Consider the following 27365-nt stretch of genomic DNA (forward strand, 5'->3'; position numbering starts at 1 on the left):
CCCTGGGGGCACCTCATAGCGAGAGGTGATTCTCAGAGTGAGATCTGGAAAGTTTATTCAAGGTTTTCTTTTTTTTTTCATAAAGTGGTGAGAGAGATTCACCGTGCTCACCTGTTCTCTCTGTCCCTCGTTATTTTGGTTTTTGTGAGGCTCAAAGAGGATTACTATTATACGATGTGTTTTTGGTCTTCCTGAAGTTACTTTCTTTAGAGGAGATTGATAAACTATGCTTTCTATTCCTCATTGTTTTTGCAAGGCTCAAAGAGGATTGCTAGCTTATCTGTTTTCTCTCCTCCTAAATTCCTATCATGGGTAAAGTGTTCCTTTCTAATATTTCATAAATTTTTTTTTGCACTATATGCAATGTGCGACTCCAAAAATGACTGTTTTCTCATGCAATTAACATATTTTATTTTGTATTTTCCCCCAAAGCAGATGTGTTTTACTTTTTAACTGCTTCTCTCTTCCTGTTAGACCCATGAAATTACCAATGAATTTCTGCATAGTCAGACTTAAATAGACCTGGGGTCTATCTCAATCAGACCTACACAAGCTCCCTTGCATAAAATCGTGGCAGGTGTGATCATCCCCATTGACTTTCAATGAGTGCTACACGCCACAATCTCGTCCGACACGATTTTGTGTCAGATCGAATGCAAAAATCGGATTTGGTGTGTTCTTGCCTTTAGGCTTGTATGTGTTTGTATGGGGATATACTCAGAGGGAGATGAAGTTTTTAAAGCTCAAATTTCTTTGTTGTCATCCTCTTCAAGGTTGTCTGTTACCCTATCTTGCCCATTGGATCTGACCCTGTTTCCAATGGATACGCAGAGATGTAAAATGCAACTTGAGAGCTGTAAGTAAAGAAAAAAAAAATACATATACATATATATATTTATTTACTTCATAGTTTCCAAGCAAAACTGAAACTCAAATAGATAAATGTGGTTTAGTCTTACAGCTAATCGGGCCTGACCTTTGTGATGGCATTTTGTTTAGCACCAGGCCAAGTAAAGTCAAATTCAGAGGCACATCAGGATGCTCTAACTTTTTCTATTTTTTTAAAATGAATTTGTTCTAAAAAATGTTTTTATATACATTGCATATTTTAATGTTTGAGTATTAATTGGGTAACTTGATTTTCCAGTCGGCTACACAACAGATGACCTGCAGTTCATGTGGCAGACAGGGGACCCGGTCCAAATGGACGCTATTGCTCTCCCACAGTTTGACATCAGACAAGAAGACATTGATTATGGGAACTGCACCAAATTCTATGAAGGAACAGGTGATGCTTTACAAAAAAAATATTTCCGTGAAGTTAGTTTTTTGTTAGAGAAAGAAAAAGCATCTGTAATTATTCTCATAGAACCTCTGAAAGTCATTACATTGAAAGTTTCTTCAAAAAAACATTTGTTTTGTTCTGTTCAGGAATCTGTAGACATTCTCTCTCAGATTTCTATTTTCATACATTTCTTACACTTATCCTTAGAATTGTCTCATTTAAGTTGAATTGTGTGGTATATATAATATTAATAAAACAAAGAAATTAGATATTATTAAATATTATAAATACAGAACTTAAATCTAGTTAATTTTTTTTTTTATCTACTTTTTTCATCTCATAAAGCATTTTATTCATTAATAATCATGGACGAAATATTTTCCTCATTTTGGTTTCTATTGTGTCATTATGCTGGCTCCTCATTAGATTTTTGACCGTTGAATGCAGAATAAGAAAATACAATGATCCAAGATAGAAACTTACATCAGGTAACTGGTGCTGTAATGGGTAGCAGAGTTTATCTGGAAAAAGGAAATTCTGCTGAGGTTGACCTGTGTTATTCAGATTATTAAGCCTTGGTGTAGTGAAACAAATGTGTTTTATACAAACCCATCTGAAAACATTTGCAAACAATTTCATTTTAAAACAGAAAACAATTTTCTTTAATATTGACTTGCTTTTTTCTGCTGTTTGGGCCGGATTTATCAAGATCCAATTTTGCGTGCAGTAATTTGCGCTCGCAAACTGGAATTTTGCGCGAGGGGCTGAACCATGGTTTGCGGGTGATTTAACAAGAGTGATTGCGTAACTGGTGGAAGGTGCAAAACTGTTGGAGACGCCCTATTTAAATGATGGTTTTGCGCGTTTTGTGGTTTGCGGCAAAGTAGTTTGTAGTCTGTACAAACTAGTGCATTAAGAAATTTAAATCTTACAGTGACCCCCAACAAAAAAAATAAATAAGTAAATATATATATATATATATATATATATATATATATACTGTATATATATTTATAAATTGGCAACCTTTATTCCCTAAGGTGGTATGTGCTGCAGTAAAAAAAAAAAAAACAAAAAAAAAAACAAAAAAAACAAAAAAAACAGGTGTTTTGTATTGGCCTGTGACTGTGGATGAGATCCCCGCAGCATTTGGCATGTTGCTCCACAGGCGCAGGGGGAGAACCCCGACCCCGTCGGACAGCACTTCTGAAAAAACGAGATTGGTAGATCCCAGCTCTCGCTGCAACCGTACGCTGGAATGACCCAGATGCAAAAAAGTGCAATGTTGCAAGGAGTTTTGTGATATCTGGTATTGCGTGGGTCCTCCTTGTGGCTGGCTCCAAATCCATTCGGAGTTCCCCCAACAGCTCCAAAATGGCAATGCTGGATAAACTATATGGTTTGATGATCGTTTCCTCCTTCATTCCAAAAATATTCACACGGAGTGAAAAAATGCGTTCTCTGCGTCTCCTTGCTTTATTTCCATGTCTCCTTCTTGCGACAATAACCGCTGCCATGTGTGCGCAATTAGGCATACAGACCATTTGCACCTTCTTTTGAAACGTGTTAAATATAGAGTTAGATACCGTTAGCAAAATTGCGTTCAAGTTTGATAAATCACTTTGCGAGTGCTAAATTAATATATTTACATGTTCTCCTCCCACAAGACGCACTTTAGCGTGTAAACGCCCCATATTGCATATTCATTGCAGAAAAAGTACTAAATGGATCAGAGGCGCTATTTTGCACGTTTTAAAGACCAAATCCTTTTAGCATGCTGTTGATAGATCAGTTTGTACATTTTTTAGCGTGCGCAGTGAAATAGCTCACGTTTTAATACACGCAAACCTTTGATAGATCCGGCCCTTTGTATTTAGTGCTTCAAACAGCAGCCAGTTGAATAGATTAAACACAACACCACCTGTCTCACCACTGATATTGAAGTTCAAATGTTTTTTTTTGTTAATAAAAACGCTCCCTTTACCAGATCTCACAGCTTTTTAAATGGAGAAGACCTGCTCTTGATGAGTCAGGCCGCTACCTGGTTACCATGGCTACCCACCAGCTATAGAGATCGTGTCTGTTTCAACTGGTTTGAGCTTGCTTCATGACACATCCAGCTTTTATGTAAGCGCTGAAGAGAATCATGAGTTTTTCAGATATTACTTCACCTCAGCTATTCTCCCTGGATCAACGACATAGACGCATTTAATCATTTAGTTGCTCTTGGGTGAGAAACACATTAATCAAGAAAAAGGTTGGAGCCTGGTATACCTTTTTAATACCTAATATTATTTTTTAATAGCTAAATAGTTCATGCTGCTGTGATTAATTATTATTAAAGTGGACATTTTTACAATCAAATACCCACACAGAATCCTAATTCAGTTTATAATATGTCTTTATAACAACATTCAACTTAATCTTTCATTTTACAAAAGCTGCCACAATCTTTACCCAAGGATTGAGCTTATTTTATAGGGTTATTGTCTGAATTAGATCCTGAGGCTCTGTTCATTGTTATTTTAAAATTCACTACTTATGCATATAGGCCTATGTGATTTTTAATTAAGGCCGTTGTGATATTTGAGGGTTTTTATCTTCTCCACATAGGGTATTACACTTGTGTAGAGGTTATCTTCACCCTACGGAGACAAGTTGGTTTCTACATGATGGGTGTTTATGCCCCAACGCTGCTTATAGTGGTTCTTTCCTGGCTGTCTTTCTGGATCAACCCTGATGCGAGTGCTGCCAGGGTTCCCTTAGGTAAGTTCATTTCACCAAGTCCAACATATTCCACTGATATTTACAAGGACATCAATGCTGTAAACTCCTATTCTGCTCTTTTAGCCGCTACTTTTGCAGTACAAAAAGTGAGCGAGTGAAAGAAAACATTTTTACAGGTCATCATAATTGTTAAAAAAGAAAAAATACCTGGAATTTAGAGAAAATATTAAACTACTCTATTGTTTAGATAAAAAAAGCGATATTCCTTTAAGCCCTTATTTTCGGTTAATGCTGATAATGACCTACGGTTGAGAAAAAAAAACACAGTTTAGATTTATTATAATGTCAGAATAGTTAATTATGCAAAATAATTCCTGGCTTTTACAGTATAAGAAATATATTTTTCGGTACATAAACCTACTTTTCTGTAGTCTCACTTGTCTATGATGCCATCCTTAGCTTTACTAGTTATTTTTATTAGCTTTTACTAAGACAATTTTTATTAGTTGAATTAACAACAATAAAGGTTTTCTCAATATGTGTGTAATAGCTACATATAAAATAAAAGCTACTTTTTAAATAGAAATACATAAAAAATAAAATGTTTTATGAAATCTGCATGTATATTCTGAATAATCTAACTGTATATTAAAATACAGGCTCAGAAGAATTCATGTAATAAAAAGAAATGGACAAAACTGGAGGAGATGAAAAATAGAGACCACTCCGAAGGTTAGGAGGTTTCAAGGATTTCCCACATTATTGCCTCCAGTCATTTCCATCATGAAATAATCAATCACTTGGAAACCATTAGGAACTTTGCATGTGAAGTATGGCTCCCGTTCCAGTTTTTGTAATGTGTAATAAATCACTAAATGTTGCTGTAATTGACAGCTGGAACCCCCCATAGTGATGCATTTATCTACTATAGTACCTCAAACCTGTTGTTGAACATGGGGATGGATTCCTTCTTAGTAAATGACAGAACATTCAAATTTGTAAAGTAGATAATTTTTAATTTAAATCAAAATATATTTTTAATAACCTATTAAATGATTATCCATCCATAATGCAGTTTTGTATATGATATATATTATACAAAACAGTTTATATAACATTACACACACACACACACACACACACACACACACACACACACACACACACACACACACACACACACACACACACACACACACACACACACACACACACACACACACACACACACACATGTTGTGTCACAATATCCTTGTGGGGACCTTCCATTGACTTCCATTCATTTTCCACTAATTTATATGGCCTAACCATGACCCTTGCCCTAACCCTAACCATTACCGACACATACCTATCCCTAAACCTAACCTAAACTCAATTCACACCTTAGTCCTATGTATGTGTATGTATGTATGTATGTATGTATGTATGTATATATGTATATATATATATATATATATATATATATATATATATGTATACTTATACTTTTGTTTTTCCTTTCTGAATGCATTCACCATAACCTTGTGTTAATTGTATAAGAAACATATTTACTCCCGTTCAGTGGTACTCTTCTATGCCACACCAGGTGTCAGAATATGTCCTCTCCATAAAGTATTTTACAGCACCATTACCCTTGCATTTGTCCCCAGGACTGCATGGATAAGGTCATCTGTTGTTATCCCACCTCAATCATCCACTGTCTCCATTTTGTTCCATCTTCTTTCAGCTGTTTTTCACCACTTTCATTCCATCATCACCTAATATCCTCCTGGAAGCCCGCTCTGGCTTCTCTCTGAATTGACCCAGGTCAGTCTGCACCCAGATATCTATTTGTATTTGTTTTGTTGTTCACTTTTGTGTCACATGATATACATTCTGTTGCGGGAAAAAAGTGTTCAACTATTCACTCCAGTTAAATAATCAGAGATCAATGGATTTCACTCAGTTGGCATTTTATTCCAAACTTTGCAAAGAGAGACATCAAACAGCTCTTATTTCATCGTAATCAGCCCTGTTCTGATCTGGCCAGTGTGTTTCTTCCTTACTTACAATAATGGAAAGTAGTCAGAGTCAACTTTACAGACACTTTCGTTAAACAGTAACATGCTATGGATGAATCTTGAGAAAGAACTTGGATTTGTATGGGAATAAGTATTTCTCGTATGTAAACACTCCTCACTTTGAAATTTTGTGGCCTTGAGGTGAAACAGACTGAGTAAAAATATATTTCAGTGGATAAATAGCATAACTAGATATATGAAATAAGAGAAATCAAAAGTTTTCGACCACACACTCACAATCTGTTTAATTACAAGTCGTCATAAGGATAATCACACCACAAAGCTGCAAAAGGTTAAGGTTTCTTATTTATGTGGCTAAAAAAAACACATTTCATGTTAAGGAATATTAATTTTGGCAAAAGTGTTGAATCAAAACTAACTGTACAGCCTCCCATTCTGACAGGACAACACTCCCCTGTGTCATCTAACATTTCAGAAGGAAGGACTATATATAGTAAAAAAATCTCTTTTAATTCCTCCTTGAAAAAATTATCTTAGATCATCTGGAGTTGCTGAATTCAGCTCAGCTTGTACATTTTGTGAATGTTTTTGTCACAGAAGGGTTGAAAATATTTGGATAGGCCAAACCTTTCTTTGTTGAATTGACATTATGTTTTAAAAGTTACCCACAATACCAAATAGCAAATGAACCTGTTTATTTTATTGGTAATTTGTGATGATGGGTCAAAAACATCCTCCATTACTCCCAGGAAGCCTTTAGGGATGCAATTAGCGATAAATGGATATGGAAATGATCATGTGGTCATCACAGGTTCCTCCTTTTTACCCTGATTTTCCAACAAGAAACCTCACAGTGACCTTGTTTTAAATAATTATTCCTAGTGAGACAGCTGGTTTCTAAATGAATGTGATCTCATAAATGACTCATTCATTTAGGATTTATTTACAGATGTTTCAAGGAATGACAACAAATGTGTCTACCTCAATTTTATAATGTTCTTATATATGTTTTTGCTAGGATAAGAAAGCTATTTTTGGTTTTAATTGGGGATTGACTAATACATAATTAAACAATTAAGGTCATTTCATCCAATGATAAAATGTATTTGTTTAATCCAATATTAAGTCTGAACCACTGATGTTGTAAACTTTATGAAAATAAAATAAATCTATCTTGTTTTGTTGCCACTTTTAACATTAATCGTTAACTGATAAAGGTGAGAAAACAGCCATCAAATTTTTTCGAGCAAGAAAGGAAACTCTGATTGAATTATTTTAATTAAATCTGAGAGCAGCACCTTTTAGTCCTTTGAATGTATTAGAAGTCAGTTTCAAGACACATTAGCAACAAAAAAAGGACTTCTCTCCTTGCTAGGGAGAGAAGTGTGCAAGGCCATTCATTGATGTTAAAATAACCTCTAACCGTGGTCATAATTGCTGTTTCCATGGTGGTCTGAAAGATTTACTGCTATTAATGGAAAATCACAAGCCTGTAATGATGTTGGCAAGAAGAGATACAAACTCTTCTTGTTAGAGGCTTTCAGTGCTCTTGAGAGATAAAAAATCTGATTTGAATACTAATTTCTGGGATGTTCTCTGAAATATTTTACAACAGTTCAATTACAGGTTTTAAGATAAAAAGGAAAACGTTTTGTTTCTTTTACTTCACAGCCTAAAAACTGCAAGTATTAGTTGGTTGCAAACAGACATTAAGTCTAACACAACAGAACGGCTTGTTTTAAATTTCTCTATATGGGGTTGGAAAAATTTTTGGTCACCTTGTGTTTCTTAATATTTTAACATCTAAAGAACTGATTGATAGTTTATTAGATTATTGGAAGTTTTCCTGTACATTATATTAACCACTTTTTTTTCTGTGAGTTGCTTTTTTTAACAGCTTCTTGAGGAGAAAAAGTGCAGCAAATCCCTGACAAAGCACCTCAGAAATGTATCATCTATCCTCTCATCCATCCATTGAACATTATTGTGAAACAGAACTTATAAGTTTCTTCTTTATTTGGTTTTATTAAATTGTATCATTACACCAAGACTGATATCAGATAAAGAGAACTGTAGTCCATCCATCCATCAATCTATTCATTTTCTGTCACACTTATCCCTGCTGGAGACGTGAGGGGCTGGTCGTCAGTCCATCACAGGGCAAAACAGAGACAAACAGGACAAACAATCATTCACAACAAAACAGTCATGTTTTTGGACTTGGGGAGGAAGCCGGAGTACCCAGAGAGAACCCACACATGCAGAGCTAGAAGATGCAAATTCCGTGCAGACAGAACCTGGGCCAAGAATTGAACCTGGACCCTTCTTGCTGCATGGCAACATTGCTACCCACTGCCCACTGTGAAACTGTCAGTACAGATTAAAGTTTTGTTAATTTTTGCCAATACAATTTTAGATGAATTTGTATCAAAGAGCAGGTAATGGTTCAGCCTAGTTTAGTTTGAGATCATGTGACATAAATAAAGTGTCAAGTTGCAATAGTTAAGCCACAGCTTTGTTGTTTCTGCTGCCATCAGACAATTGAAATGTGTACTGGAGGTACACTATATTGCCAAAAGTATTTGCTCACCCATCCAAATTATTGGAATCAGGTGTTCCAATCACTTCCATGGCCACAGGTGTATAAATTCAAGCACCTAGGCATGCAGACTGTTTTTACAAACATTTGTGAAAGAATGGGTCGCTCTCAGGAGCTCAGTGAATTCCAGCGTGGAACTGTGATAGGATGCCACCTGTGCAACAAATCCAGTCGTGAAATTTCCTCGCTCCTAAATATTCCACAGTCAACTGTCAGCTGTATTATAAGAAAATGGAAGTGTTTGGGAACGACAGCAACTCAGCCACGAAGTGGTAGGCCACGTAAACTGACGGAGCGGGGTCAGCGGATGCTGAAGCGCATAGTGCGAAGAGGTCGCCAACTTTCTGCAGAGTCAATCACTACAGACCTCCAAACTTCATGTGGCCTTCAGATTAGCTCAGGAACAGTGCGCAGAGAGCTTCATGGAATGGGTTTCCATGGTCGAGCAGCTGCATCCAAGCCATACATCACCAAGTGCAATGCAAAGCGTCGGATGCGGTGGTGTAAAGCACGCCGCCACTGGACTCTAGAGCAGTGGAGACGCGTTCTCTGGAGTGACGAATCGCGCTTCTCCATCTGGCAATCTGATGGACGGGTCTGGGTTTGGCGGTTGCCAGGAGAACGGTACTTGTCTGACTGCATTGTGCCAAGTGTAAAGTTTGGTGGAGGGGGGATTATGGTGTGGGGTTGTTTTTCAGGAGCTGGGCTTGGCCCCTTAGTTCCAGTGAAAGGAACTCTGAATGCTTCAGCATACCAAGACATTTTGGACAATTCCATGCTCCCAACTTTGTGGGAACAGTTTGGAGCTGGCCCCTTCCTCTTCCAACATGACTGTGCACCAGTGCACAAAGCAAGGTCCATAAAGACATGGATGACAGAGTCTGGTGTGGATGAACTTGACTGGCCTGCACAGAGTCCTGACCTCAACCCGATAGAACACCTTTGGGATGAATTAGAGCGGAGACTGAGAGCCAGGCCTTCTCGTCCAACATCAGTGTGCGACCTCACAAATGCGCTTCTGGAAGAATGGTCCAAAATTCCCATAAACACACTCCTAAACCTTGTGGACAGCCTTCCCAGAAGAGTTGAAGCTGTTCTAGCTGCAAAGGGTGGACCGACGTCATATTGAACCCTATGGATTAGGAACGGGATGTCACTTAAGCTCATATGTGAGTCAAGGCAGGTGAGCAAATACTTTTGGCAATATAGTGTATGAGAAATGTTGTTCTCATTTGGCAGAATTTCTCAAAATGTCTCCAAACATTGTTTGTCAATATTAAGGTGATAAAATATCTTTAATATCACATTCTTTAAAGACTTATGTAATATTTACTTTCTTTTCAAATACAGTCCTACCTTTTTTTCAATCACATTTCTGACTGATAAGGTTATCTGTAATCTCCTTCTCTGTAGGTATCCTCTCTGTGCTCTCCCTGTCTTCTGAGTGCACCTCCTTAGCTTCAGAGCTGCCAAAAGTGTCCTACGTCAAGGCCATTGACATTTGGCTCATTGCTTGCCTGCTGTTTGGCTTTGCCTCACTGGTGGAGTATGCTGTGGTTCAAGTGATGCTCAACAGTCCAAAGCACATCGAGGCAGAGAAGGCCAGGATAGCTTCCAAGGAGAAAGCTGCAGGAAAGAGTCCAGGTGTCAGGAACAACACCATCAACGGGACTGGAGGGACACCTCTTCATGTCAGCACCTTACACGTTAGTGAATGGCTTTGATACATGAATGTGTGTGAAAGGCTGTCAGGAAAGCATGAGGTTAAAGCCACACAAACCATTTTGCTTTTTGGCTTTCTCATCATCCGGGCTGAAGCTACTCTATGCTATTATGAATACGCAAAAACTTGAATTTACAGCATATTCTATTTTCTGTCATTTTATATATATATATATACGGTATATATATATATATATATATATATATATATATATATATATATATATATATATATATATATATATATATATATATATATATATATATATATATATATATGTATACATATATCCAGGGCTGAAACACATGGAACTCCTCAAGGGGAAAGGTTTAGTTTCACCTTGTTTGATTCTGTAAAAAATCTCCTTTAAGAATCCGTGTGCTATCTACACCACAGAATTAGAGCCAGGCTAGACATTTTTTTTTTTCTTCGGGAATTAATCTTAATATTACGAGAATAAAGTCATAATATTATGAGAATATATTCGTAATATTATGAGAATAAAGTTGAAAAACGAGGATGAACTCATCGTACCACAAACCAACCAAACAGCAACCTCAGTCCACTTTGACATACTGCCCAATTTGATGCTGGTGTGCTAAAAATGTATTTTCTAATAGAAAAAAACAATATGTTGGATAATAAATTCAAATAGTTTTTCTTTTTCTAAATAGGAACAGATTAATTGATGTTACATAGTGTTTTTGCCATTCAATGATATTAATGTTACACCTGGATGGGACTTTAAATGTGACTTTTCTGGTTTTAAATTCTAAACATCTAAGAGCGAAGACCGGACCAAAAGCCAAAGACATATTTTTTGTTTAGCTTTACAGTTATTTGCAGAAAATAATTCAAAATTACAATGACAAAGTAGAACAGGTTCTAGTGAAAGTCTATGCCATTAACCATCAAATAGCACCACACATTTGTTTCAGTCATATGGTTTCAGTTACTTATATATTCAACCACCATTATTCTGGTGCACCTAAAGTAAATTGTGCACAAAAGTTAAAAGATCTTAGAATTGATAGGGTTATCTCTTTGTAGTTTAAATCCAACATAAAATTGCTAAAACAATCGGTAATATGATTTACTTCAGCAGGGACAAGAAAACTAGTTAGAATGATGGGAAGATGCCCATAAGATTATCCTAAATGAAAAACCTTTAGAGGTTGCAAAAGACTTAAAGATTAATTGGAGGTTTACCCTCTACTCAGAAATGCCAAAAAAATAATGGTTTATAATTGATTTGAATCAGAACATATTCAGGCTTTAGCATGGGACTATAAACTATTAATGAAGAATTAGCCGCTGCAGTAAAACAAAAAAACAAAAAAAAACTTGGCAACTTAAGAGAAATAAAAAAAAAAGTTTATCAGTAAACCTCTAATGCTGTTGAACACATACGCAAGGAATAAAAGAACTGCATATAATTGGAAGTTATTTTTTTAAATAAATAGACATTGTTTTTTTTCTTTAAAGCGGTATTACAGAATGTTCTAACGATACAGCCATTTGGGGCCAAAACACAGATGTCATTGTTCTGCTCCTTCCTGTAGTTTGCACTCGTACTTAAATTTTTTTTTTTTTTTTTTTTTTTTTTTTTATGTTTTTCACCTTACCTGGAGTTGCAATTGGTTTCTGAGTTAAGCTGGAGGATGGTTCTGTGTGTCCACAAAATCCATCTAGAATCTAAGGCTTCCATTCTTTGCTAGGTCGGACTCATGGACGTGCTTGATGTCACATTTGCAGAACAACGCGGGAACTTCTGACTCAAAATAAATTCAGGAATAGGCTACAAGCTTATAGATGCATCTACTCTGACCTACCGAGGTCTTAGTCTCTTCATTAAACCATGTTTAAGGCATAAAGGGTAGAATAAAAAGGTTATTTTACAGATAGTTTTCAGTGAGACCTTGAATAATGTCTCTTTAACACTATAATGCTAAATGTATCATATTTGATACATACTGAAATGTTTTGCGTCTGACACCTTTTGCATAATTTAATACAATAGGAGTTTGCTCAAACTCCTATTGTACACAATCAGATATACCTGATAACAGAGGGCAGAAGACTACACAAAAAATAATCTTGACTTATCGCATAGTAATAAATTATTAATATCAAAAATGTATTTCTGTTTTTTCTTTTTACATATTTTGTTAAAAGGCCAAATAAGGACTTCAAACCAAAAAAAAGTAATTTTCTGTTTTGTTTTATCCTTGGATCGGGCTTTAAAGGGTTAAGCATGTTGTTGTAATCTGATAACATATTAGAAGCAACAGTAATGTTGTGTGTTAAAGGTAAAACAAGTCCCATCAGGAAAAACTGTTAGTGACATCTGCTCTGTTTGTTTGTGTTAATAAAATCCACTAATGTTATAGGTCAACACAGAACAATTTTACGATTAAAGCTTTTGGGCTACAGCAGCCATTCAGAATTTGGCTGGTCATTGGCTAGTCCCCTACTATTCCTTTTTAAACATCTAAAATATTCTTTCTGTCATGATTTGTGGACATTAAGATCTAAAAAGAAGCGTTATCTCCTGTTCAGACCCTGTAATTCAGTGAAAGGGTGGAGTAAGAGTAAAAAAATATGCACACCCATGAGAAGCCAGTGGCTGGAAGTTGGAGGGGGTTTTGCTGCCATTTGACTGGCTTTTGACTAAGAAGGGCCATTTTAGATGGCTGCTACTGTAGTCTCCTTACAACAAAAACCAAATGACATCTCTGTTGAGTCTGCAGATTCTGAGAGGTTGTGTTTATAAAGTGCAGATGAAATGGTGTTTCTTGCAGGTGTTCAGTTGATGAGAAGTGACAGAAAAATATTGATGGCAGCTATGAAACAAGCAAAAAGTGACAGATCGACTGTAAAAAAGCAGCAGAACAGGATGTGAAGGATGTTTTAATCTTTAGCTACAGATGTGTTGTTCTCTTTGTGTTTGACTCAGTTTCATGCAGACTAATATTTTACAAGAACAAATGCTAATTTGCCTTTTATAATCAAGTGGAGTGTTTAGAAAAATAAAAGCTTATACGATGGGTATAAGATTGTTTGTTTTACCAATATAGCAGGTGAAAGTTTTTACTGAACTACAGATGAACTTATGTTGATTCAGTTGTTTCTTCCTCCTGGGCTTTGGGGAAATATTTTGCATTCTGTTTTCTCCCAACTCTTAGGGTTCAAAGACAGAAAATTGAACATCTCTCTTCCACACACAACATATTTTCCCTTCTTGTCTCTTTCTGTGCCCCAGGTGGGTGAGACCCGCTGCAAAAAGGTGTGCACATCCAAATCTGACCTGAGGACCAACGATTTCAGCATTGTGGGCTCACTCCCACGGGACTTTGAGCTGTCAAACTTTGACTGCTATGGGAAACCAATTGACACCGGCTCTGTTCTTGGTAAATCTCAGGCGAAGAACAAGAAACCGCCTCCTCCGAAGCCAGTGATCCCATCCGCTGCCAAAAGAATTGACTTGTACGCCAGAGCACTGTTCCCTTTCTCCTTCCTCTTCTTTAACGTGATTTACTGGTCCATATACTTGTGATTACCCAATACTATTTTCCCAGTGCTGTAGTTTTATTAGTTTTTTATTGATTGAACTATAAAAAAGACCTACGTTTGAAAGTGAGCATTCAGAGAAGTGAACGTTGCCCGTAAATAATTACATCAGTAAAGAAAGTAAAATAACTATTTATACATTAATTCCCACTTAAGCTATTTCTGCAAAATATCTAAGAAATATATAGTTTTATTTTATCTAGTGTAGGGGAAGCAGAACCTTATTATGAGTTACCTCATGAACTAAATGTATGCTTAAAGAACGTTTGCTAGAATGCAATGGTTATGATTATAAGTTAGTAAAAAATTCCCAAGGAATGAGTAAGAGGAGAGCTGAATATGCAAAGAAAAACTGATGATGGTTTGCAAATTGCTATTTTATTTATTTTGCCCTTTCCCTGTTTGTGAAAGCTCAAAAGTTACATAAGTTTAGGCACTTTATTTTGGCTTCATTGCGAAGTGTAATTACCTAGCATGTTATAAATAGCGCATGTAAATAAAGAGAAAACCTAAAATATTTATTAAAAAAAAGATGTTTTTGAAATTTAGAAATTCCTATGATTTGTTTGAAGAAGAATCGTGGATATGTGAAGCACTCCTTTTCCTGCCCAGATGGTCATGTGACACTGCCACTCCTACAACTATAACACTTGACTCATCATACCTGTAGCCTGTGCAAGAGGGTCACTACTGAGCTGTGAGTGACCATATGTTTGTGAGATTTTCAAGCTCAAAAAGCAATTTATTAAATGACTTTCCACCATTTGATGTTACTAAAAATAAAGACGAGAAACTTGACTTCGGTTGTCATTATTTATCAAACAACAATTTTTCAGTTGTCAGTTATAGATCTCTTCACAAGGGCATCCCACTGTGCTTACATTAAAGAAAAACAGGAATGTATTATGCATAAACAAATTCCAAAATGATCCAAAACGCAAAAATAATAACATTACTTCAAGGAAATACATCATGAAAATTAACTTTTCTATGAAATTACAGATTTAAAATTCCATTAGAAAGAAAATTAATAAATTACAGTCATTAAATATAGTACCATAAAGATACAGACACAATTAACATCAGATCAAACCTTGGAATACATTTTTATCACTAAAAGTCAGGTTTAAGGCGCTACCCAATAGAATAAGCCATTAAGTTCAGGAAAGCTTTTCTGCTAATGAGAGCCGTAATCAGAAGGAACAAGTATTTGGCTTTGGTCTAAAGTTATAATTCTTCTCATCTTGCAGGCAGAGCCATATAAGTAAGAGAGTTCTGAAAACTTTATTGATTACAGTGGACGACATTTCAAGGAGCAACAGCAACACACAGCTTAAATAGTCTAAGGGAAGTCGGCTGCTCATGCTAACATTGGCATAGACATTAGTAGTGCATGGCAGCAGAAAACAATATTTAGGTGCCCTAATTGTCTTTGATTATGTAAACAAGATATTAACATCTATAAACGTTACATTTCAGTCAACTGAATATCATTGAAATGGGCTCTAGATAAAAATAAACAGTTCACATAGTTAAAAACAACACTATAATGTGGAGTACAACCTTTCAATCAGTAAGCTTTTTCAGAATGGTTATCTATTTTTCAAAATATTCAGCAGGAGTATGTGAACGGGCCTCAAAGCACTTTTGCTGAACTCCCTGACGCCTTAGCTACCTAACTTTCTCAGTCTTCCCCTGGTGCAACTCTCCTATCTGTATGGCTCTGATTGCAGGTAAATTTGTCTTGACTGGTTAACACCCTTGGCATGTCCAGCATATTTGTTTTTTGTCTGTATTAATCTCTTCAGGTCTTACAACAGCTGCTTGACCGCTGATAATTTGCCAAATAATTCATTATACAGATCCTGCTCAGGAAATGATTACTAATTAACAATGTGACTTAGCATGTCAGACATGTCTCAAGCCTAATGAGCTGAGAGAGTTGCTGATTTTCTGTCAAAACACCAAATTTACGTTTATGAAGATTGCCATTTAGCTAAATGTTGATTAGTTATGAAAAAAAACACAATTCTGACAAGAGTTATCAGTTTTCTTCTACTATAGGTTGGTTTAAAATGAGAAAACAAGACTTGTTTATATATCTGCGGCTACCATGGTTACAGACAGCGAGGAGAATTTTTGTCTGACTGGCCAATAATCACACGGAGAGAAAATAGAAGTTAGAGTCATTTGCAGAAAAGGCCTCTGTAATGAAAGAGGAAACATGCGTCATAGGGACAAGTGTTTGTAATACAGATCTGCAAAATTCAAATCAATTGGGGGCTATATTCTATATTTGACTACTTTAAACACTCAGCTCAGGACTGACTCACACTCTACAAGAAAGAATTTGCATTGCAGTGCCCCCCTATGGTGACACTCATGAAGTAATGAGGAGATCAAATGTTCTCTAGGGAATTTAGCAGATCTGACAACTGCGAAAGAGGGTTTAGAATTGATATAATTAATAAAAAAGAGTAAGTTTGTACTGTGATTATTACAAATATGAATACAATAAGCCATGTCAAGGAGATTAGTATGTTTTTAACCTCTCTTGTTTTTGACGTGTCACAGAGTGTTTTGTATTAGCTTTGATTTAACCATTGCTGTTGGTGAAAAACAAAATCAAAAAGTCATGAAATTCATAGCATTAGGATTAAAAATCTCAGAGGTATGACTCAGGACTGTGAGTGCAGTTGTGTGTTTTTGTGTTCTCCACCCACACGCCACAGCACCCTGCCAGTGCCAAGCACAGTAACCTATATCAAACAGGGTGCTTTCTAATCCAACAAGACCTCACACCAGGCTTTCACCCGACCCACCGAGAAAACCACCATGACAGTCAGGGCAATGATTAGTGAAGGCGCTGTGGGGGAGGATATGCCACACGGCTTATTGAAGGCTCATTTATGGTCGACAAGGTCCCCACACATCCATTTTGTGTTTTTACTGTAGAGGACCTTCTCTGGTTGTCGTGAGCTCTGTGAAACTGATAATAATGTATTCTGTCTAACCTTGAAAGCTTATTCAGCAATAAATTCCTCTGTGAGACTTATTTATTTTGCTCTTAATTAAATTGTTTCAAAACTTAAGATACTAAAAACTTTTAAAAAATCTTGATATGTTCTAGCAAAAATTATGTCACTTGCTATTTTATTCACGTATTGAATAGAAAGATAATGAAACATAATGATACTGTATGTGTGATGTCAATTTTTTTTCATGAGTAATTTTAATGCTTGAGGAAATTGTCGTTTCTGCACATAATACAAAGAAAATAATAATGACCAAATCACAATATTTTTACAATATTTTTCTTGCCTGTCCAATGCTTACTGAAAATAATCGTCACTCAATCATTTAATATTTCATCATGTCACCAAAAAACACCATTTGTCTGCAAAAAGATCCAGAAATGCCACATAGGTATGAAAAACAAGCATCTTACTGTACTGCTTCAAAGGGACATTTCTCCTAAAAATTGGTGCTGACCTATCTATGGTACTTATTGAATATAGTTTTTTGATAGTAATTATTTTCGCTGTGCTTTGCAAACTGATTAACCAATATAAAACCATTGGAACTTGTTCTACAAAAATAATTTATTTATTACAAATGGATCAATATTTAATGAATAAATACATTTTATCTAGTTGTAAATGAATTTAGCAGTGGTACAAAATGGTTAAATGACATTGTTGTGGATTTTCTACTACTGACTTGGAGCTCATTTTGAGCTATCTTTAGTTGTTTCCGTGCAGTGAACTCAGTTTATTTAAAGCAAATTTTTACAAAAAACTAATTCAGATTAATCTCAGCACAGATTATAAAATACAGAGAAAAAAACAAGCAGTAAGACAGATAAACTAAAAACTGACTGAGTGGTAAATTGTAGATCAATAAAATGGGAATGTTTAACTAGAACGGTTGAAGGCAATCGTAAACAAATGTGTTTTTAGTCTTGATTTTTCCGCACTTTCAGGCTTTCCGCAGTTTTCTGGAAGTTTGTTCCGGATAAGTGGGGCATAGGAACTAAATGCTGCTTCTCCATGTTTAGTTTTGGTTTTAGGTATGCAGAGCAGGCTGGAGCCAGAAGACCTGAGTGGTCTGGAGCGGAGGTCTTCAACAGGGGGTCCGCGACCCCTAGGGGGTCTGTGGAGGTATTGCATTGGGGTCGCGAAAGTTTTGCAATAACTGCAATGTTTTCCACTAATTGAAATGTCTTTAAATCCACACTAACATGAATTCAACACACTGTAGTAAACAGATAAATGGAGGCAGAAGATGTCTTTCAGTCATCAATGCACACATTCACCGACACACAGGAGCTCTTTCAAGCTGGGCACCGTTTAATTCACAACACCTGTCTCATCAATCAGGAATCAAAATCAGAAATACTTTAAGAATCAAATTTACTTTTTTTATATTACTCCATATGTAATAAAGTGACTATAGGACCAGTTTGATATAACACAATTTCATACAATATATATAATTAGGGGGTCCCCGCTCCATCTTGCTATCAGTTTGGGGGTCCTTGGCCTGGAAAACATTGAAGACCCCTGGTCTGGAGGGTTGATACACTGTTAGCAAGTCTGTGATGTATTTAGTTGCTAAGCCACTCAGAGAGTATTTTAAAGTCTATTCTCTGAGATACAGGGAGCCAGTGTAAGGACTTTAGAACTGCGGTGATGTGCTCTACTTTCTTAGTCTTAGAGAGGACACAGGCAGCAGCATTCTGGATCAGCTGCAGCTATCTGATCCACAACGGCTCCTAAAAAATGTACTGTTTAACCTCTAGTTACATAGCTTCTTATAAGAAAAAAAATCACATTTTTGAAAATATAGGTGTCCTTAATGTAACTGATAATAAACAACATTTGAAGAATCTAAAACAAGAGTTGCTAGTATATAATTTTATTTGTCTCAAAGACAATACATTAGTTAGAAATGTCAATAGAAATGTGAAAAACAAAAGTAACTCATGTGACCAAAGGCAGAAATTGTATTTTTGAGTTGGTCAAAATAATGCTCAGTGCACAACTGTAAATATTGAGTGATACAGCACAGACTGGTGCAGTGAAAGTTTTTAAATTTTGTCAAATTTACACCATAATATTAACTTTTATTTGCTGACAATTTGTCCTAATAGCAGGCTGTAATTGGCCTTTAGGCTTGTAAGGTCTGGTTACATGTTCACATTAACCCCTTGTTTATTTACACAGCCTTTTAGCCACTATCATATCAGCATCTTCTATCAACCTTAGAAAAACTGTTGTTCTTTGTTTTAAAGTCAGTTTTGAAGTTAGTATCAAAGACTAATCTACGTACAATCTCTTTAGTTTCAATGTTTAATCATTTTAGAGAGGCACCAAATATGTATCCAACTACTTTGTTAGACTGCAATGACTATGACCAGGATGACTAAGAACCTGAGATGACTGAGAACCTTCAACAGCAACTAAGGAACATCTTCCAATAAATAACCTATTTCCTGCATTTGCCTTTTCTTTGAAATTGTGAATTTAGTTGCAGATGGTTGATGTTACAGTATGTTCTGAAAGTGTTTTATTTGTTTCTTTGCATTTTTTGACTAAATTATAAAGAATTATTTTCAAAACATTTACTTTGAAACAAATGTAACTTACTACGGCTAGGTTTTAACAATATACATGTTACATCTAAAGGTTTAACAAATAAGTTTGAATTCCAGCAGATATAGTATTGTAGTTTTGTTTACCTTGTTATGAAGCAGTGGCAAAGACTAATGTGCACTGAGGAGGGTTGAAAGTGCATAGGTGCATGAATTAACAAGCACAAATTCCATGTTTTCCAAATGAAAACAAACTAAAGCCTTTCCTAAAGCCCTTGATAATAAAAAACAGATATATTTACACATCCATGCTCTCTAAATTGAAGGTATATTACATTATCTTCTCTTGGTTTTACTGTAAGTTTTTGGGGCAACATCTAATCTATCAACCTGTTCTTGCCGTGCATGAGTATTTCTGGTGTTTTTGTCACCAGTTACTTTGATTTCAGCTAGCCCCAGCTCTCACCATATACTTTAAAAATGGTTTAGAGACACAAAAAAGCAGTCTTATAAGTTTATGAGAAAAGGAGGAAGGCATCACAAGAAAGAAAAAAGACCATTGTATATGGGAGATTCTTTCACGCAATGGCTAAAGAATAGGTAGGATGTTTTTTCCAAACTTTTTCTGTTTTTTCCATATAATACATGGAGTAGTTATGAAAAGAGCATGCATTCTGAATTTTTTATTTTTTCTTATTAATACATTGATGTAAATAATAACTATTGTATTTTTTTGGTCAGTTTATTGTTCACATCAGAAAATTTAAAATGTAAAATAATTTACAAAATTTCACTTGAAAGTTTCACTCCTGCCACCCTCTGTGTAAGATAGGAGCTGCTTGTGAATTACAGTACATTTGAATGGGATCATCTGGTAGGACTGGCCCCAGGGATGGCCGATGATTGGTTAAAAGTGGCCTTGGCCACCCCTTGTCCCCCATCTAGCTCTGCCCCTGTTGTGAAGTTGTATTCTTAAACTTTCCATCTGTCTTTTAAAAAGATGTGCGTTAGAATTTCTATATTCTGAAGTGACAACAACATTGTTGTTTACCAGGAGATGGTGCACGTTGTAACCCTATGCTTGCATAGTTTCTCAGCAGATATTTGGCTTAGCGTTATGATAAACTTGTTTGTATATTTCCAAATGTAAGACCTCTGTCAGTACCTGGGTTACCAGTCTTCAAAATTCTAAAACTATGTGGAAGGATTGATATAAACAAATGTATTTTTCTAGGAGGAATTTCCAATAAAATAGGGTGAACATTTTTATTGTCACATTCCTCATGTTTTTATTTATCCATCAAAGGCCAAATCTTTGTTGGAATGGCCATTAGTGACTCATAAGTGTCATAATGTGTGGATTCAAAGTGGGACTAAAGTGCTGACAGAAACACATGGGTCTTAAGGCTGAGGATCTGATAATAATAATAGAAAACATGAGGGAGTAACAGAAGGGGGAACAGGACATGAAGCGAGAGCAAAGACACAAACAGACTAATGGGGCATTTGAGAGAAGAATCCAGCAAAGAACCATGAAGTTGAATTGCTAATTGCATAGAGGTGACGAGTGCAGAATGTCTTTGGATGCAGGTGAGTGAATTAGAGGATAATATAAAACAACTCAGCCACAAAGAAATTAGGGAGATTGAGGAGAGAGACAAATTAAGATCAGTTGCAGTGAACTAAGACGGAAGGAAACTATTAATCCCATGGGTTAAGACTTACAGAGATCTAAGAGAAATAAATGATAAACTTAGACACTAAAACAGAGAAATAAACTTATATGTGATATTTCTACAAATGACAAACTCAGGGAACCAAATGAATTAATGTGCTGTACTTTTATTGAGCGTGAAGTCCCTGTACTCCAGTCCCTGTAAGGACTTAACACTACATTCAGACATTCACCCATTCATACAAAATAACACACTGATGATGGGAAGACTGTAGCCACAGCTGCAGTGGGGCACACTGACAGAAGCGAGGCTACAAAACTGTCAGTATCGCTGTTCCCTCAGGCCACCAAACAGCCAGCAAGAAGTATCCTGGGCAAGGACAGAACGAGTGAGATGGACAGAGCAGGTGCTACCTCCTATATTAAAATACAAACATATAAAGTATGTGACCCATGCTACTTACAGGATGTACTTAAACAAAATAACGAAATTGTAAAGGTTTTAAAAAGGAAAACAAAGAAATCTTGGAAAGTAAAGGAGATTAAAAGAAAGGAAAGAAGGGGAAAGGAACTGAATAAAAATCCTAAGAATAAATTTAAGAAATGCCTTTTTTAGATACTTATCTTGTATCTACAGTACATCATCTGTTCAATTCATATTCCACTGTTGTTGTTTACTCATGTGAAGTGGTCCATTAAGTGGGGTCATGTTTCGTTTATGTCTTACTGCCATTTCAACTCTACAAAACTAATTTGAGCCCAAGAGAGTTGTCATGGTGAAATGATATAACGTGCTGTACATTCATTACAGCAAGAAATATGCTGTAAGACAATCAACTAAAATGACCTGCCTATCTAGCTGAAAAGAACATGAGAAGAATTTATTCAAGCATGCCGAAACCTTTGGTTAAGGTCAAACTATTGTGAGCATGTAGAACAGGAGTGGTTCAGAATGTAGCCTTTTCTTTGCCAGGAGGAGTTTCAAATCAGGTCCCCTCTATGGCTGCAGCATTAAGAGAGTGTGGAGAGAGTACCTCAAACATCACAGCTTTTCAACAATTTCATTTTCAACAGCCCATTACACACAGGATGAATTATTAAAGGGAAGAATGTTTTGAAGAAGCAAAAACTGCAGCTATGTTTGTTTAAAAAGGAAAGAAATCAATGAAAAACTGAAATGCAGCTGAGACAGCTTGAGTTGAAGACAATGGTTCCAACTGTTTGGGTAGAAATCCAACTATAGGTAATTCATAACAAAATTAAAAGTCTTCATAAGGTCACAACTAATACCGTTGGGATAAAACAATTGTGACCTGTTTACTTTTGCCATAAATAGTGTGTATAAATGAATAAAAATTATATTTATGGCTTTTTGGGTCTGTGTTGCCATTAAATCAATGCAATTATTAAAGTTTATTTGTAATCATCAACCAGCATTTTTCTGGAATTTAAATCCAGCCATTCTAAAATTTCAATGTGTTCTGTTTTAACCCTTTTGGTCATATCTCTTAAGATATTTTTAGGGCTGTGCTCTGCTGTAAGGTGAATGTCTGCTTTAGTCATTTATGGCCATGTTTTAAACCTTGTTTTTCTTCTTTTATTTCTCCATCCCATCATGCTTTTATCCCTTCATCAACTATGACCTATTTTGGAGGTTTACGGTTATGTCAATTTTTTAAATGACCTCTTGAAGAAATCCCTGAGCAATGCCTAATTCAACACTAAAAGCTTGGGTTGGCTTTTGTAATCTATCCTTGTTCCATTCTTCTTTTGTCTTCTGAGCCCTTTAAAGAACAACTGTATTAACAATGATTTACACATTAGGGGTTTATACCAAAGAACTCTGAAAGAAGTAGTAGCGCATACTGAGTGTATCAGGGTAAATGTAGCCTGAAAAATAAAACAACATAAATTGATATGTTTTTTTTTTATCTGTATTGTTTGTTTAGAGTATATTTCTCAAAAAAATACCAATAAAATAATGATGTTTGTATCTATAATGTGACAAAACCTATCAAAAAACAAATTGTTATCTCTGTTTTTAGGCCTTGTAGTTGACATTTTGTGATTGGGTATTTTTCCCAGAGTTGCTTTGATGAAATAATTGATGACATTATTTGAGTCATTATCATATTAAATTGGATATAAAGCTCGTTCTTTTCACAAACTGAACACATCCTCTCCTAAGTGGTTGTTTCCTGAGATCTATTCAGCAGAAGCCTCACCTTTGAATGCCATATGCTGTCCAAGGTGCTGAAATCTGTCAAAAAGTTCCTGTTTGGCTCTGAAAGTCCACCAGCTACATTAGATTGCATCCAAAATGCCATCTAACACAGACAATGATGAATGTGCATCTGTCTGTTCACGCTGAGGGTTACATGCTATACAATTAAAGGAGGAAATTGCTTCCTGTTTTCTGTTGACTGGATGCACACCTTCTCCGGTATATATAAACAATTCTTAGGCAAGGCTTAAATATTTGCACAGAAAAGGTGGATAGGCCTATAAACTCTAAATTAAAGTTAAAGAGATGGTTCATTTTAATTACTGTTGCAGACGGAATCTTTCTTGAAATGCACTCCTTATTTAGATGATTGGTGATTTTTACTTGTCAGAGAACTTGTGGGACACATTTTAATATGGAAAAGTAACCACAACCCAGAAGCCTCTGTCTGAAATAATAAAACAGAAATATATGAGGAAAAAAATACTTGTCCTTATTACGGTATATTCTCATAAATGAGGAATGTTAACTATTTGATCTCTGTATTCACGTTAAGCCTCTGAAACTCCAAGGCAAGATCAATATCGCTTAGACAGGAGCCCCCGTTTCCATTTGTTTCGAAGCAAGTGAGCGGTTTGGAGCTAGTGTGGCCAACTTTCAGACCTCTCCGTGTCTGTCCGCCTTCTTATTAACATTCATCAGTTGTGGGTGTGATGGTGAGAAGATCCGAGGCGCGCGTCGCGGAGCGGAGACGCGCACCATCCTTGTGCGTTCACAAGAGGTGTTGCTGCCGGTGGACGTGGAGCGACGGAGAAGAGCGGAGAAAAAGAGACCAAAACCTCACCGCAGGCGACCATTCCTTTAAGACTGGTGTCATTTAACTGATATATAACATTCGTTTTCAGATTACTTTCTTTTTTTTTCCCCCTCTCCAATATCAAAGCTGCTTAATATGTGTTGGATCTAACGCCTGCAAGGAGGGAAAAAAAAGGGAGACCAGACTCCTCTGGTAGATGTGGACACCTGAACTGTAGACATGGGAAATATAGTGAATTTATTTTTTTCTATTCTTCTGGTTTTTTGGGTATGCGCGTTCGGGGGTTCGCCCAGTGTTCAAATTGGTGAGTAGCCAACTCATTCATAAAAGAGAAATGTGTTTAAAATACTCGAATGGATTAGAGAAAACATGCAAATTTGGTTAAAAAAAAATCGACCACGCTGTTTGGATTTGTAGAAATATAACCAACATTGTGCCATTATTACAGGGGGACTTTTTCCAAGGGGCGCGGATCAAGAGTACAGCGCGTTTCGGATAGGAATGGTTCAATTTGGAACCTCGGAATTCAGACTGACACCTCATATTGATAATCTGGAGGTGGCCAACAGTTTCGCGGTCACCAACTGTTGTAAGTCACACATATTTTGAGTCTTATTATCATTCATTAACCCCTGAGTCTTTATATGATCAACAAAAAAAAAGAGCAAAAAACAAAACAGTAATGACAATTCTTCACCAGACTGCAGATCATAACAAAAAAATATCTTAAAACATGTCAAACCTTTTTGTTCTATATTCAATATTGGGTATATGAGGTTTGTAGTTGAGGATAATGGCAGTAGCTGGGGAAAAGTTGGTTTCCACAGTAACCGCCACATCAATACTGCTCCCTGTCTTTCACATTCATTAGAAAAGGCTGCACTTAAATGTCAGCAATGAAAGTTATGATATTTAGGTGTATTGCTTTTTTACAACTTTTATAAATAGGATCAAACTGAATGGGAGTGTTTTCTACTCTATTAAAGGTCTTCTCATTGCATTGTAGTCTCTACTTATCTTTTTTATTTGGCATTTTTTAGGATATAAATGGACCTCTTGTCACAGTTAGTCGCTTCTCATACCCTCAACTGCGTCTTCTGTCATGTTTAGGAAGAAGTATAACTAAAAGGGCAATTGGCTGATTTTATTTTTCCCTTTTACGCGTTCACGTCTTTTCTCAGCTCAGAGGGAGCGCTGTTCATCCATGGTTGGAGAGCAGCAAACATACATGCCTGTTAAACGCTGTAACACGACTAAAGAGGACTGATATGAAGAGATTGATTAAAGAACGATGCATGGGAGGATTTCATGTTCATTGCATCATTAGCAGTATTGCTCCAATCAGCTTTTAGTCCGGTTTAAATCACCGGCATGCCTCTGGACTTAATAAAGGTTTAAAGTCATGATCTAAACTGTGACTTGACTTAGAGACATTTTTTTTTTTCACTGAGTTTCTTCCAGATCGGCTATGATCGCCTGGTATGATTTATTTTAAACTGCTGCAGCAAATAGGTCGCTATATTTCGTACATTCATTAGGCAGTTGCCAAGCGACTGCTGCTCTCAACAGTCCCTTAAACATAAATCAAACGCTTCTCATTGGTGCGCGCACGGGTCCAATCGATCCCATTACCATATAAAACCTTCCTGTTTGGAGATGCTGACTGTGTGCGACAGATCACATGAAGAGTCGTGTGTTCAAGCGATAATTGCTCCTTCAATTATTTAATCATTGTTATTGTTTTCTTTTTACAAGAATTCGAGAATAGTGTCCTTCCTGATAAAAAACTAAAACAAAGCAAAAAAAAAAACAAAAAAAAAAAAACAAACAAACAAAAAAAATATCTGACTTTAGGGTTTTAAGAGTTAAAAGTTTATTAATAACTACCCTTAGCTGTTTAATGTAAGGAGATTACAATTTGCTTTACCATTCATTTTTGTCTCATATGACAATTTCTGTAACCCATGAGGGTGATTTCTAAATGTTTTTTTGAATTGGCCTTACTCAACAAGTGTTTTTCTAAAGGAAAATGTAATGATACATAAGCTAAAGTTATAACAAGAAAATATTTAAAGGAGAAGTTTATTAAAACAATCAATTCATATCAAAAATAACCAAAGATATTTTATGCTTTTATTGTTTAAACCCATCCAGCCCTGGTGTGCTCTGGCTGCAGACACTGAGGTTCATTATACATTTTAATAGCAGCTTCTTATGAATGCATATATTAATGTTGATGGTGTGATGCTGAGCTGATTGTCATCTGGTCTGACAATAAGTAGAAATCCAGTTTGCTTCTCCCATGTATTAATCTGGTGCCTTTTTGCATAATGTCTTCATATTAACTGCGTTCTCGAGTAGGAGTTAGAAGGAGGAGGGTTGTGAAGAGATGTGGATGAAAGGAGGTGGGTGTGTGGGCTGGGGGGGTGCTTTTAAAGCCAGTAGATGGCAGTCTGTCTCACCATCCACCTTTGACTGTAAATTACAGCACTTTAACACCGCCACTTTGCCTTTTGTTCGAATGTACTCCATGAAAATGCATTCAAGGGAGAATAAAGGGAGAAATATGAAGCTGCTGTGCCATGCTAAAAGCAACGACATGTACCGATAGGCTTTTTGTTACCTAATTGCACTCTTTGAATAGGAGGGAAAAGAGGTACTTTGGCACTCAATAATCAGCATAAGATAAAGAAACATATTAGAATGAAGAAAATAAAGGCATTTTATCAGATAGCGCTTAAACTGTACAATAGATTTAGTTCTACACATTTAATTCAAATCAAAAATACTTTAGTGATTTAAAAAGGGAAATTAAATGTTCACGTAATTTAAAGCTTTTTCCCCCAACAAATTGTTTATATCAACAGCTGTAGGCAGGAGATATTTTTTGTTGAACTCTGTCTTGCAAAAGATCTGAAGAAGCCTTTAGATGTTCTAACATAGTTACCAGAACAGAGGTGCTATTCTTTATCAGCTTCTTGAGCTTCTTTAAGTCATTTCCTTCAATTCTGTTACCCAAGCAGAGGATGGCAAAGAGATGACACTACAATAGACTTAAAGGAAATATGTGGGAAGTTGCTAAATATTTCTTATATCTTTATTATGCAGGTTTTCTTTCTGTTATAAACATA

The 27365-nt window shown here is 36.1% G+C and overlaps 2 protein-coding genes across 15 annotated transcripts in view; both read left to right on the top strand.

Annotated features, from left to right (window-relative positions):
• glrbb (glycine receptor, beta b) overlaps positions 1-14723 on the top strand; it is a 37489-nt gene extending 22766 nt beyond the window's left edge. The window contains exons 6-10 of one of the 3 annotated variants that reach the window (XM_038269111.1): positions 774-856; positions 1148-1288; positions 3899-4051; positions 10046-10323; positions 13618-14723. In XM_038269111.1, coding sequence (XP_038125039.1) covers positions 774-856; positions 1148-1288; positions 3899-4051; positions 10046-10323; positions 13618-13911 — 949 coding nt within the window. In that variant the 3' untranslated portion in view covers positions 13912-14723. Of the gene's footprint in view, positions 1-773; positions 857-1147; positions 1289-3898; positions 4052-5738; positions 5858-10045; positions 10339-13617 lie in introns of those variants that run through there. The other 2 variants (XM_038269110.1, XM_038269112.1) reach the window with 2 other exon arrangements.
• Positions 14724-24140: 9417 nt separating this feature from the next.
• gria2b (glutamate receptor, ionotropic, AMPA 2b) overlaps positions 24141-27365 on the top strand; it is a 69829-nt gene continuing 66604 nt past the window's right edge. For 6 of the 12 annotated variants that reach the window (XR_005279284.1, XM_038269096.1, XM_038269088.1 and 3 more), the window contains exons 1-2: positions 24142-24538; positions 24683-24823. Coding sequence is in view for 9 of the 12 variants with exons in the window: in XM_038269096.1 (XP_038125024.1) it covers positions 24454-24538; positions 24683-24823 (226 nt within the window). In the remaining 3 variants the exon portion in view is untranslated. Of the gene's footprint in view, positions 24539-24682; positions 24824-27365 lie in introns of all 12 variants that reach the window. The other 6 variants (XM_038269089.1, XM_038269091.1, XR_005279286.1 and 3 more) reach the window with 3 other exon arrangements.

This window comes from Cyprinodon tularosa, unplaced genomic scaffold (assembly GCF_016077235.1).
Source record: "Cyprinodon tularosa strain WSP-4 unplaced genomic scaffold, ASM1607723v1 ctg72, whole genome shotgun sequence".
In the NCBI taxonomy this organism is placed as follows: Eukaryota; Metazoa; Chordata; class Actinopteri; order Cyprinodontiformes; family Cyprinodontidae; genus Cyprinodon; species Cyprinodon tularosa.